This window comes from Onychostruthus taczanowskii, unplaced genomic scaffold (genome assembly GCF_017590055.1).
Source record: "Onychostruthus taczanowskii isolate IOZ18803 unplaced genomic scaffold, ASM1759005v1 scaffold1, whole genome shotgun sequence".
Classification (NCBI taxonomy): Eukaryota; Metazoa; Chordata; class Aves; order Passeriformes; family Passeridae; genus Onychostruthus; species Onychostruthus taczanowskii.
This window is the reverse complement of record NW_024496525.1, coordinates 4444660-4458205: the sequence shown is the minus strand read 5'-3', so window position 1 is coordinate 4458205 and position 13546 is coordinate 4444660. Positions and strand designations below refer to the sequence as shown.

General features: G+C 38.9%; 1 protein-coding gene across 1 annotated transcript in view; it reads left to right on the top strand.

Annotated features, from left to right (window-relative positions):
- Positions 1-13546, top strand: part of SPTBN5 (spectrin beta, non-erythrocytic 5) — a 90939-nt gene that overhangs the window by 30404 nt on the left and 46989 nt on the right. Inside the window, exons 28-33 of the mRNA XM_041397006.1 lie at positions 315-460; positions 1648-1762; positions 3612-3722; positions 4851-5030; positions 8689-8892; positions 10149-10298. Coding sequence (XP_041252940.1) covers positions 315-460; positions 1648-1762; positions 3612-3722; positions 4851-5030; positions 8689-8892; positions 10149-10298 — 906 coding nt within the window. The remainder of the gene's footprint in view (positions 1-314; positions 461-1647; positions 1763-3611; positions 3723-4850; positions 5031-8688; positions 8893-10148; positions 10299-13546) is intronic.

Below are 13546 nucleotides of genomic sequence, written 5' to 3'. Positions count from 1 at the left end.
ATACACATTTGTATTCATTAAGTAAAACCACATAATTTTATAATTGAAATTCATTGTACATAGAATGTTTGTTTCTATCCCCAGTAATAATGTTTATGCCTCCCATCTGCATCCCAAAACTCATGTTTTGCTAAGAGTTTGAAGCTCCTCATGGTCTTTGAAGATAGAATCCAGCCATTCTATGAAGTTTCTCCATCTCTAAGTATTATCAGCTTATTACCTGTTTTTTGGCTGTGTTCTGATGAGCAGGTATGTTTGGGAAAAGAGAGCACTCAAAAGCAGTTTTATCATTTTTCTTGTTTTCCCTTCTAAAGCAACTTTGTGCCAAATATGATACATTCCGACATCAGTTGGAAGCAGCTGGGAAAAGAGTTGTGGCTTTCCAGCAGCTGGCAGACAACTTGCTGAACCAAGGGTATTCTGAGTCCTGGGAAATTCGACAGATGCAGAAACAACTAAGGTAGGAGCCTTGTGTTAAGTCTAAAATGCTTCGTCCTTTCCATCTGCTCTCCAGGAGGAGGAAGTAACAAGAAACTAGGAAGGGATAAGGCACAGACTCCTAATTCTCTAATTGCAAACTATGTAGTTTGCTCACTGATACAGAGTTGCTTCCAGCCTCATTTAAAAATAAACATCATTGACTTGCTGTTTTGGCTTCTTGTAAATTGCTTTAGAGGCGCTTTACAAGGTGAACTTCCTTTGCCCTTTGAAACGGGATTACCAGCTGAGAGGCTCGGGGTTTAGATGCTTTTTATTGCTTCTTGATTTTGAGTATGAATCCCATCATTCTGCAGAATAACATGAAGATGCTCTAAGCTTCTTAGTTCTGGCATCAGTCCAATGGCCCAAAGGAGAAGTGTGTCTGCAGGCAGCTGTGGTCACCACAATATAAGAGAGCTATTAAACTATTAGAGAGTGTCCAAAGGAGGCCATGAGGATGATGAAGGGCCTCAAGGGGAAGCTTCTCATATGAGGAGGGGTTGAGGTCACTTGGTCTGTTCAGCCTGGAGAAGATTGAACCTGTAGTGAGGCAAGACCTCACTACAGTCTGCAACCTTTTTGTGAGGAGAAAAGGAGGGGCAGAGGTTGATCTCTCCTCTGTGATGGCCAGTGACAGGACCAAGGGAATGGCCTGAAGATGAGACAAGGCAGGCTTAAGTTGGGTATTAGGAAAATTTTTTTTAGCCAGAGGGTGGTTGGGCGCTGGAGCAGGCTCCCCAAGGGAGCAGTCACATCACCCTGAGTTCAAGAAGTGTTTCGGACAAGGCTATCAGATGCATGGTGTGATTCTTGAGGTGTTCTGTGCAGGGCCAGGAGTTGGATTTTAAGGATTCTTGTGGGTCTTTCCAACTCACAATATTCTATGATTCTGTGACTCAGTCCTCCAAGTATATAAAACCTGAAAAGTGCAATTGGAGGGGGAACTCTTAAATAGGACCATTTCTTTAAGTTCCTGGAGCAGACAGGAGGACAGAGTAGGGTGAGAGACATGCTGCCATTCAGAGAATCACTCCAACAGAATTTAAAGGCAGGGATTAAAAACTAAGCAAGAACAGGTTTTGTTTTCAGTATTTCTCTAGACTGTTGTTCTCCTTTATTCCTAGTTTAAATGTTTTACATTGTTCTTGTCCCTATTCTACCTTGAAGGAACTCTTGGGAAGAACTGTTGGAAATGACCAGATTACGAGGTGAGCGGCTGAGAGATGCTGAGGCGATTCACAAGTGTTACCAAGATCTGACAGATGCTCTGGCCCATATTGAGGTAAAAATTCATAGGAAAATCTCATATAATGAAAACTTTACTTCAGCTTGATTACTCATAGCATTAAAAAAAATCCTGGGTAATCCTTAGACACTTGACTGGTTACCTTATGAGAACCATTGGTAAAACCAGGTAGAGCTGGAGTTGCTGATCTGTGGGAAAAACTGAGAAGATCAGGGCTTGCACTAAGGTGCCCCACAGTGCAATGCACACACTGATGTTGTTCGCAGTCATCAGGCCTGAGAAACTACTGCCTTACCATGGTGGTTCTTTGTACACTGTTGTAGTTTTATGTGTGCTGAAGAGCTCTCCTCTGAAAAAGGCATTTGTTTGGATTACAGTGACCATTAGCCTGGAAATGTGATCTGATGTGAAAATATCTGATGTGAAAAGCTGAGCCAAAAATCTTTTCCTCTCATTCCAGTGCCCAGTACTGGCAATAATTTCAAGCAGTCCCAGCAAGAAAACTAGGGGGAGGAGTCTCCCGAAAAAATCTTTAGCCTTCTGTTTTATCTGAACATCCTGAAGAATTTCACAGAGAAATCACATCCTTGCTGTAATGAGAGGTGTGGTTTCCCTAACACAGATGTTTACAGGAGGCAGTGATCCAAGGGGTTCCACTGTTTGCAAGGCAACAGGCTTTGTTTGGTTACATGTGATGAATTTTCTTGTTTGTGCTGGCAGAGGCTGCCCTATTCAACCATGTTATTCCTTTGCTTCCCCTGTCATGAAGACAAAATGGAATGTAATATTCTACCATTTACCAGCTGGACTTTTCAGAACCTTGTGCTTATTTAACTTCAATGATGAAGTAGTTAATGCTGAGACAGTGCCAAGTAATGGTTCAAAAACACTTCACAGACCAGCTGTTGGTTTATCCCCTTGCAGAGTTTGGTCCAGGCAACCACTACACCCTTCTTGCATTGCATGTTGTTAATAGCTTCACACCAGGGAGGGAGAGCAGTCATCTTATCCATCCCTTCCTGTGTACCCTGGTCAGAAGCCTACCAGGGAAAGCTGTTCTCAGAGGAGCATAGTAGTGGAAGATCTGCTTAAGTCACCAGCTCCAGTGCCATCATATTATAGGCAACTACAACATGCATCTCCTTTTATAACACCTTACCAGGAGGCATTGTTGGTATCCCAAACTAGCCTATGATTCTGTTGCAGAAATGCAGTTCCTCAATGGTAAGAAATGTTCTGCTAATTTTCCTTAAACTGACCTGGAACAAATTTCTCATAATTTTAGCAACAGTGATGTTGGCCAGCTGAAAAGCCTTTTCTTTTTACATGCATTTCCAGTACCTGTCTGGGTAACAACTACATCCATTCAGAACCTTTTCTTAATTAATAAAATATTTACATTTCTATTAATGCCGTAGGCCCTCCATTTCTCTCATCTTTACAGTAATCTCTCTTGTGCATCTATAACCAAAATTTTATCAAAGATGGTTCACAGAAAGACCACCTGTATCTCAAAGAATGGACTGGAACTCTTGCTTGTTAATGCTACTTTTAAGAATTCACTATCCCTGCAGTAGGTATTCAAGACTAATTCCCAACACAAAGCCTGTAAGAAAAATTTTCTTGTATTGTCTGATCAAGGAAAGACGCAAACCTTCATTTCTAACAGTCCATTTGAATAGTTTAGCCATTAAGATATTTAGCAGTGAGTTACTAGGAGAGATTTTTCTGGCTTCCTTTTATCTGTCATAGTTGAGTAACTCAGAATGTCCTCAAGTGTGCAGTATGAGTTACAGAATCCAAAGTTATTTAATGTAGGCTTGTAGTGAGTTTTGCTTGGAAACAGGAAAAAAATCCTAAACTTTCTCTGATTTCTTCTTTCTAGGAGAAGTCCAAAAGTATTCCAGATGATGTTGCTAAGGACATGAGAGGTGTGCAAACCCAGCTCCGGAACCACGTGGCCTTGGAGCACGAGCTCTCTGGGAATGAGCAGCAGGTAATGACAGTCATTTGTGGTGTTCAATGTGTAGCCAATGTTCAAGTGTCCAAGATAAGCATAATAATAATTTGGTATTGTGAACCAAATTATTACAGTCTCTCACAGAAAGCCTGGAAATCTGAAAGCCTGGAAAGTGATTTTCCTTCATTTTCTGGCGTTTTTTATATAGTCAAGGTCTGATGGCAGTGATAAAGTAGGTAATTAAAACTTTTCAAATAAGGCACATACTGTAATAACTACTGATTATTGAAGTGATTCACAGGGATATTTTTGATCATAATTTCAAATGTAGGATTATGCCAAGCTTTGTGATATGCTTATTGTCTTCTTCAAAGTGTTCCAACTGATTACAAGGAAAAATCGAGAATCAGTTTTATGTGCAGAGAACATTAATATCGGTACAAATTGGACTGTGAGGAGAAAGGATGGAGCTCACAATACAAATATGTAAATGTAATGTAAATAAATGTCAATTTTACAAATATGTAAAATTTTATGCGAACAGGTACCTTGTATATGGGAGACCTGATTGGCTTCAAGAAACCAATAAAAGCAGTATGAGTTTTCACTCCTTTGTTTAATACATGTAATGTTATACAATAGTATATACAGTGTAAAACACAGCATGAGATTACTGAGATCACTAAATTTATCCCAGTATTACTTATCAATGGCCTCAAATATTTTGGCCTTGTGGCAGAAACATTAGAATTGATCCCATCAGCTTCTTGTTACTTTTAAGGATAAAAAGGCACGAGACTTGCATGAAGAGAAAGTAGTCATGGTTAAGCTATATAGTCAATGAGGAAAAAATTGGTTTGCTATTACTTGCGTTATAATAGCAATTATAATATTACTTTCATTATTCATATAATAAATGGTGTAGTAAAAAAGGGAAAACAAAACTGTTGTGATGAGCCTTGGCAAACACTGGATGTCACTATTACTCCACAGAACAGACATTATAGAAGTTTTTGTTTAATATGAGAAAAGCTAAGTCAGAAAATGTTGCTTGAATTGTATTTTCATGTACAGGAAAGACAGCCCTTTTCAGAACTTTTTGAATATTAGCAGGATCTCCATGATGCTCTCCTTCTTACGCTCTTCTTTCACCCCTGTGTACAGCTGCAGGAGCTGATCCACTCTGCAGAAGGTGTGCTGCCCCATTGCTCCCAGAGGCAGGTGGAAGAGTTGAAGGCAAAGCAGCTGGCAATAGTGACCAACTGGAAGGCCCTGAAGGCCAAAGTGGAGCAGCGCAGGAGACTCCTGGAACAAGCCTACAAGCTGTATGAGTTTCAGGCACATGTGAGCAACTCTGCCCTTTGTCCCTCACTACTTGGGGAAGGTTGCCAGCAGTAGGTGTGAATCAGAGGTGCACTTCCAAGTTGGAAAAGGCTGCAAATGCTTTCCGTGTTGTCAATCAAGCATTTGGTGCTCATGGATATTTAGAAAGGTGTTAGAGGATAAGGATCTTTTTTATAGGATAAGGATTTTGTACCTTCTATAAGAATAGAAGCTTCTGTTCAGAGGTGTAAGGAATAATTGTCAGCTGTCAGAAGCACTCACTGCTTTGCAGGAGTAACAGTAATCTTCAATTTCCACTGAGTAAGAGTGACAAAAAGAGACATTACTCTCCCATTTATAATGCATAAAAGTTTGTTCTCTCTCTCAGGGCATGCAATAACCCTTGGTTAACTTACTCACTGATTTTTGCACTAAGCTCTCAAGCTGCTCAAACAGTGACATGGATGTACCAGCATAACATCATAAACATCAATGCACAGTATCTTTTTCTCCAAAGAACTCAGCAGGTCACTGAGCTGTGATTTGCCATGGAATACTTTGCAAATGTAGTCTCAGTGAAGGCACTTGGCTACACCACTGCAGATCATTATTATTGCTGCAAGCCCTGTAGGTGCTAAACCAGCATGAGTATCCCCTTACATCATGAAGGGAGTTGCTAATGCAGATTTCAGTAATGCATTTACATTCTTTTATTCTTGAGCTGTTCCAAGTGTAACGATTGTGTCAATTCAAGATACTTCTGGTACTTCCCATTCTGCTTCCATTATTAGTGGGAAGCAGGGACTGTCCAGAGGGTGTTCACCTGGAAAAAAACTTGCTGCAAGTTTGTCTTAGGGTTGTGATCTGGGATCAAGACCACAACAGAGTGTACATGGTTGGGTTTTTTTAGTATGAGAGGCATCTGCACGTTCAATTAATCCACTCTTCTAAGTGTTTAAATCAGCATTACCTGTCATATTTTATATGGACTGATAGGAAGAACAAGGCAAACTTTTAGAATGTATTCTTCTAACATATATTGGATTCTTGAAGTCTTCAGCCTGGAGGCATTTTCATCAGGAGGTGGATCTTTGTGGGTTTGACCATTAAAATGTAGTCACTCAGAGTTCACTTCTTTATTGATTTACTTAATAACTTACATCATAGATTTAGTTTTTGACTTCAGATAAAAAATGTCAAGTTGTCCCCATCCTGTGGGAGTGTTATTCTAATTTTTATTCCCGGAATGATGCAAAACACCTTTGGTTTATATTATATCTGAAATGTGTAATGCATCCTGTGATCTGAATGACAAATCTATAGCTCATGTCTTGCTCTGCCAGTGTGTCCTTGGATCTTCATTACTCTTGACATCATAAAACAAAATGACAAAGCCATGTCACCATGCCTCAGGCAACTCCCTGTCTCTTTGATGTCAGGCTGATGGCAAGAAGTATTCCCAATCCTCTCAATTTTCACCTCCTTATGTGACAATAATTCCTGAAGTGAAAAGCTGGTTCTGCAATTTGGTAAACCTGTCTTCCTGCCCAGATGGGACAAGGCAGGGTCATGCAGCCATGGCTAATAACTGTAAGAATTTCTGAAACTCTACAGTAGGTTAGAGCAGCTTTGCTGCAGAATATCACCCAAACTACTGAATGCAAAGAGGCAGCTTTGCCTTTCCTCTTTCAGCTGTGCCGAGAGGTGCACAAATGTTAGTCACAGCTGCTCAGAGTGCTTTTTCCATTACATTGTTCATATCCAGTCCACAGGCCTTTTTCATTAAAAATTATACACAGATTAAGTGAAACAGACAAACAAAATATCAATTTCCATAAATTGTGAGAATTCTGCACAATCATTTAGTGTATCTCCTCACACCCCATCAATTACAATTTTAATGTGATTAAATAGCAGAGCTGAGCCTAACTGGCAACACACAGCACAGCAGAGGGCTTCAGATCTTCCATGGAACTTTGTCAAGGAAGATGACTGTAGACACAGACTCAAAGTATTTCTGAATGATCTGAGGTTCTTATTGTGAATTTGGGCTAGGAGCTGCATGATCAAACTCAGGCTGTGCTTTGGAGTTTCCTGCAGACTGATGCCTACTCTATCCTTAAATATTGCTGGCAGTGGTAGTCCAGTAACCTCTTATTGGCTCTTGACTTGTTCCATGGCATTGTATATCCTGAGGCTTATGGATTTTTTCCTAATGCTTAGCTCAAAGTCTCAGGGAGTTTTAGACATTTGCAGTGCCAAGTGTGATGTCAGTGTCCACAGTGACATCCTGCTGTGTGAATGAATTAGTTCTACAAAGGGAAATGATGCCAACATGTGTGCACTACCATGGGCCCCTTTAAAAGGACCACAGTCTCTTTAAAGAGTCATTTAGTAGCTGTGCTCACTGGCTTTATAAAAGCAGTGTCATGCCTTTGAAGGCTAAAGTCAGGGCCCCAGACTGGCCAGTTTCAATTTTGTGGTGCTTTTCTGAATTTTTTTCCTAGCTGTCTTTACTAGATTTTCATGATGTGAACAAAAATCTATGGGCAGAATGGAGCAGCCAAGAATCTATTTCCATTACATAGTTTCCTTCAGTGAAAAAGCCAGCAACAATTTAAAAGAGAAACAAAAAAAATTAGTTTTCTGCAATGAAAGAGAATTTTTATTCAGCACTTATTATAAATAATAGTATTTTAAAATACATATTATAAACCTGAAAGACCATTTACTACCTAAAAAAATTTAATCAACTAATCCACACTTGGTTAAACTAAAAGAAATTTAATCATCATATATAATCCCTTGTATATCCCTTGCAGTCCTAGTTTTCACCAATTGACACATAAGAGTAAAACTCCTGCTGCAGATTCAAATAAGATGCCTAAAGTAAGAGAGTGTTGAAGATATAGAATCAAATGGAGAAAAAGACATACAAAGAACATAAAATTATTTTTACTTTTACAGTTTTCTTCAATCACAGTTAAAAAATAAACTTCAGGGATTTGTTTTAGCATTTTCATGCTCATAATTGTTTCAGACATTTAAAGTTATTGCAAATGTATTTATTGGTTCATCAGATTTTGAAAGTAAACTAGCATGACATACTTATTCCTCCCAATCTCAGTCCTATAGTTCCACATACATTATATGCTTATGCAATTTCTTCTGATCTGTGATTTACCTTTTTCCACTTCTATTAGAATGCATTTTTTTTTCACCTGAAAGATTTACCTTTTTCCACTTCTATTAGAAAGCATTCTCACTCTTGTTTTAGAATATGTGCATAACCTAATTTTCAAATAGACTTGTATTAGCAAAAGCTTTCACAGAAATGTAGGATGATACTGGTTTATCCTTTATGAGGGAGAAACATCAGAAAATACTTTAATAAAGATGGATTAAAGGATAATAAATGATATTATGCTGTCACTGATGTGATATGACAGTTTGATTATTACTACAAACTGTGCAACACAGTATATAGGAATTTCTGCAGTTGTGTTATCTATCCTTATAAAATTCATAGAAATACTGCAAGCACTAATGAAATATTTTATTTATCTATGATTTTATTACCTATTATTCACTTAAAGTTGAAGAGTCAGCCTTAGATTTCCCTGCCTGCTAACCTGAACTTGAGCCCTAACCTGAATTTTCATGTTTTCTGGGGTTCCAGGTGTGGGACTATTTCTTATGGACAGCAGAAATAATAAGGGAAATGAGAGCCAAGGAGTCTATTCGGGACATATCCACTAGCAGCCTGAGACTCACCCAGCATCAGCAGCTACTGGCAGAGATCGAGGCACGAGAAGAGAAGTACAGTCATGTTGTACAGCTGGGACAGTCCCTTTTGCAAGATGAGGAAATGCCATCCAAAGAGGTAATTGAAACTCCTCTGAGCTCAGTTGTACATATTCAGCGCCGGACCCCAATGTAACCGTGATTCTGTATTGTATCACACTGTGAGATACAAGGGTACACTTACTTGTCCTTCTGCATGACCCACATTTGTCTCAGTATGTGACCTATCTTAGACACAAAAACATCTGTTCTATTTCTAACTACAGCAACAGATGTGTGGAAGCATCTCCTGAAGGTCCCCTGCAGCAAATCTGGACTTTTTCAAAAAGTTCACCAAGTTTTGAGCCATGGAGTCAATTCTGCCAACTTCCCAAACTGGATTTTCACACGAATGCTACACTTTGTATTACAGTGGTATAGCCACACCAGGGCAGCCTGATCAAAATCCTGTCAACCAAAGAATGAGAACACTCAAGCATATGAGAGAGTTTAAAGATTGATTGAAACATTTTGTAGGAAAAAAAAATACACAAGAAAATATACACGACTAAAATATACTCCCTAGAAATGAAAGATTTAAATCAAAATGTCAGTTGACTCAAGACAAATAGATTCTTAGATTCTAAGATTCTTACAGCATTTATTTCTTTTCCAGTACCTACCACCTCATTTCTCACCTGATAATTCATTGATATGTCTCTTGAATACCTTCAGAAAAATGCAGAGTTTCTGCAAGTTACTCTCCCGTCTCACCAAGCTATTTCCTGAAAATTTGCTGAATATTGCACTGTATGACTATGGTAGCAAGAAATCTTGCTGACTTTAAAGTCCTTTGCCTGTAGAAAAAGGCAGGGAAAAAATCATTCATAGAAGGCCTGTGGATATATAGTGTTCGAAAGCAGAAGTTGTATGAAGTCTAGCCTTTGGACATGAATTCACTGACTAGAAGGATATGTTATGTTGATAATTTATATTTTAATATCTATATTAAGATATTATAAGCGCTATAATAGCACTCTTAATGGTTAAAGATAATGAAGAATTATGATCTAATTCTAGAAGTCACACTTGAGAAACAGTTACCTTTCTTTGCTCTTGGTTTGGACTGCTATATATGCTGTAAGAAGCACTTCTCTGTTGCAGAAATGAGGCACCTCTGATTATGTCCTTGCCCAAACAGTAGTGCTAGAACTTGTTCTACTTTTTTTTTTCTGTTTAATAATTTTGTAGCAATTTAAAGGGATTATCCACCATTCCACTTAATCCTCTCTTCTGTCAACTTACCCAGATCATGGATATAATGAACACAAGTTTTCAATTGGAATTTTTTTTCAGATTCAGCAGAAGCTACAGGCGTTGTTGGAAGAGAAGAAAAATGTATACAATGCATGGAGACAGAAGAAGGAGTGGCTGGAGAAAATACACCAAGAACAAATGTTCTACAAGGATTGGGATCACCTTGACATGCTCCTGAACTCACAGGAGGTGAGCAAATTATAAACTTGAAATAAGCAGTTAAAACTCTTCAAGTGTGTAAACTCTTTCAAACTAAAAAGGGTGCTAATGTTCACCTACAGCTTGAAATCCTTGTGCCTGTGTACAGACAAGACAGTCTCTTTTATTGGTATTGTTTGTGTTGTGGTATCACTTGGAGACTGTAGTAATGTGTAAGAAGCTCTCCTTTCTCATGGGGCTTGGGTGTGGAACAGAAACAAGTAGATGATCCTTACCTGAAAGATAATTCACTGTGAATATACCTAAGATGGATCATATAAGCATCACAACAGAAGAGGGAGACAAGAGTCCAGTATTAGTCCACTTTAAAAACAGATCTCAGATTGCCAGCTCATTAACCACTGGCAAATTTGGTAGGATTCGAAGAGAAAGAAAATTGTAAAGTGGGTTTGAAGGGATTTTACTTTGCAGATGTTGCTGGAATTCTCACTTCAGGATGAGAATTATACTGGGAAAATGCAACTAGTGGAAAATGGATGTCAGCAGTGTGAGTTAATACAGGAAAGTGAATTGACTTTTCGATTCTGCAAGGGCATTGATAGGAGTGTGTAGAACAATGAAAGAATTTGTATGGAGTATTAGCTTCTGTTGATGCAGTTGAGAAAAATGAGCTAGTGAAAAAGACCGTCTCATGAAAAAAAGATATAATCAATGCAAAGAGATAGAAGGATGTTCTTATTATCAGCATTTTGCAGCTCTTGAAATAGTTTTTTTTCCACCATTATTGAATTATATTTTGTCTTTCTTGCACTTTCTTTGATTCATGTAGCTATTTCAAAAGATTCCATTTCAAGGTCTGGCATTTGCTATTACAAAACTGAGTGCAGTCACTTCAAAAATACATGAATTGATAGATTGCTGCAATTGTGCTGAGACTTGGCATGCAAACCACATCAATGGGTTGCAGGTTGCCAAACTGAAGGATTGGTGCAATTCTGGAGGAGGTTACAGCTCTGGGTAATTTTTCATTAAGGAAAAATAATTCTTAATTCTCCAAGACCACTCAGAGCAAAATATAATGGCTCTCATTTTGCACTGAGCTCTGTTTTCTGTCAGCGCTTTGTCACTGGTACTAAATCCTTTTGGAAACTGACTCTGACCTGGGGCATGCAGTGATACTTAACCCCTTGTGGCACATGGGCCTGGAGTTTTCTGCTACTCCTTCCTTGAAGGAAAAGCATGTCTGCATAGTTCTTTATAATTGGTTCTTTTGGTAAGTGTGACCTGCATTCTGGATTTCATGACATGAAGCAGAGAGTTTCCCCTAGGTGTAAAATATTGCATAGTTCTACCCACTATTTGTTGCTTATATAGCAAATGACATGATCTGCATTATATCTAGCTCAATTCCCTACCAAGCAGTGGTACATCATTGTTAAGCTCCTGCATAGGACCTTATCAGGAAAAATGTAAATGCTACAAGTTTGGCAACTATATTTTTTCTCTTTTCATTAAATGGATATCAGCCAACGCACAGAGAGAGGCACTATCGCTATAGTATCTGCTTTTCTCTATGTAATGCAGGCATAAATGTGTAGGAAGCTACTGTGGGTAGGTGATTTTTTTGCCCCTCACTTGTGAGTCCTGGTTGCAAAAGTCTGTATTGCTCATAGGTGAAAGGGTAATGCATCTGGCATTTCTGGTATGGCCCCAGAACTTTCTCTACAGGTCAGTGGCACTTACTACTTTGTTCAGATGAATTTGCCATTGCCATAGGCTGTCACAAAATGGCTGGATGTTCATCAGAAGCTAGGTAAATTCTCCTGGTGGGATCAGAAGCCAGAAGTCTGTTCAGTCAAAGCAAAGCCTGAGAATGAAGATTGTGACCTTGAGGACCATGAAGAGCAGTTCTGTTATTAGAATCTTTTTCCCACAGTATCCTCTCTATGAACTTCCAAGGAGTCTGGGGCTTAGTTTTCCTCACTGACACTAAGCATCCAGAAGGTGGAACAGTAAAGTGAGGATAGCTGGCTGTCCCTTCCAGCAGATTTTTACAAAGACCACACTTTACAGTCAGCTGCCATCTGCCATGTAGATCAGAATAAACAATTTGACAGCAGAGTGATGTTCCTTAGTCACTACTTGTATTTCACTTTTCTTCAGTTGAAGAACTCTTGGGAGAGAAATCTATTCCTTTTGGATTGAACTCTGTTACTACTACATAGAGTTAAAATGTGGCTGCATAGTGATACAGACAAGCAGGATGATAGGAAAGCAGTTTTTTTCAAACATGTTTTTTAAAAAGAATTCAGCCAGGACATCAGCTGAAGACTCTCAAACCATTTTCCCAATGGGAATTTCATCATTTGCTGCTTTCAGAAAGGACAAAAGCAAGCACACATTCAAAAAGAATTCCTACCAGGCAAATAAATGGAAGCAATCTCTCTGCCCTTTGCGTTTCTTCTGACTTTTGCATTTGAGTCAAGACTGTTACGTGCATTTCACTTCTTATGTCTGCAAAATGTCTGTGTAAGGAGGCATGCCATAATTTTTCAATCCTATTTTGGCTGTACTTCATATGCCATAGACCAGAAACAAGAAACAGGGGAAGCAAGAAGGCAACAGAGGAGTATTTTAAACTAAGAACTACTACTAAGAATTGCTCTTTCATTCGCTGTCTGTGCCACTGTGACAGGTTTGACTTTAAGCCAGCATCTTATATTACATCCAAGTTACTTAAGCCTTCAAAGGATTTCTGCAGAATATCATCTACCATTGTTCTGCGCTAAAGAAAATAGAGCACATGTGAAGAAAATTAGGCAAAATCTATTTTCTAAGTTTTTTTTTGTTAATTCAGTTGTGCCATCAAATGGAACTTTTGTAGGAATCTCTTGTAAGAGCTGCATACTGAGATCTCATCATGCAGAGTGCAGACAATTAACAGCTGAAAAAGGGAAAGAAGGAAAGAAATTATTTTTGCTTTGAGCAGAAACTGTGTCCAATACTCTTTGCTCCGTTCTGATCTTTTCACAGCAGCAGATCCACTGCTCAGGTTAGCTGCTTTTCTTTTTTTCACAAATGAAATAACAGTGAGTTTGCAGGCTGTCTCTGGCAGTCACTTTTGGCTCCCTCCTACTCTGTCTGCAGTCTCACTGTCAGAACACTCAGGGAGCAGAGCCGTATGCTCCGTAATTTATCTTTCAGCCCATCCCACATTCATATCGCTTTGCAGACATGACAAGCGCTGGTAGCAGTTTTAGAAGAGCTGAGATTTTTTA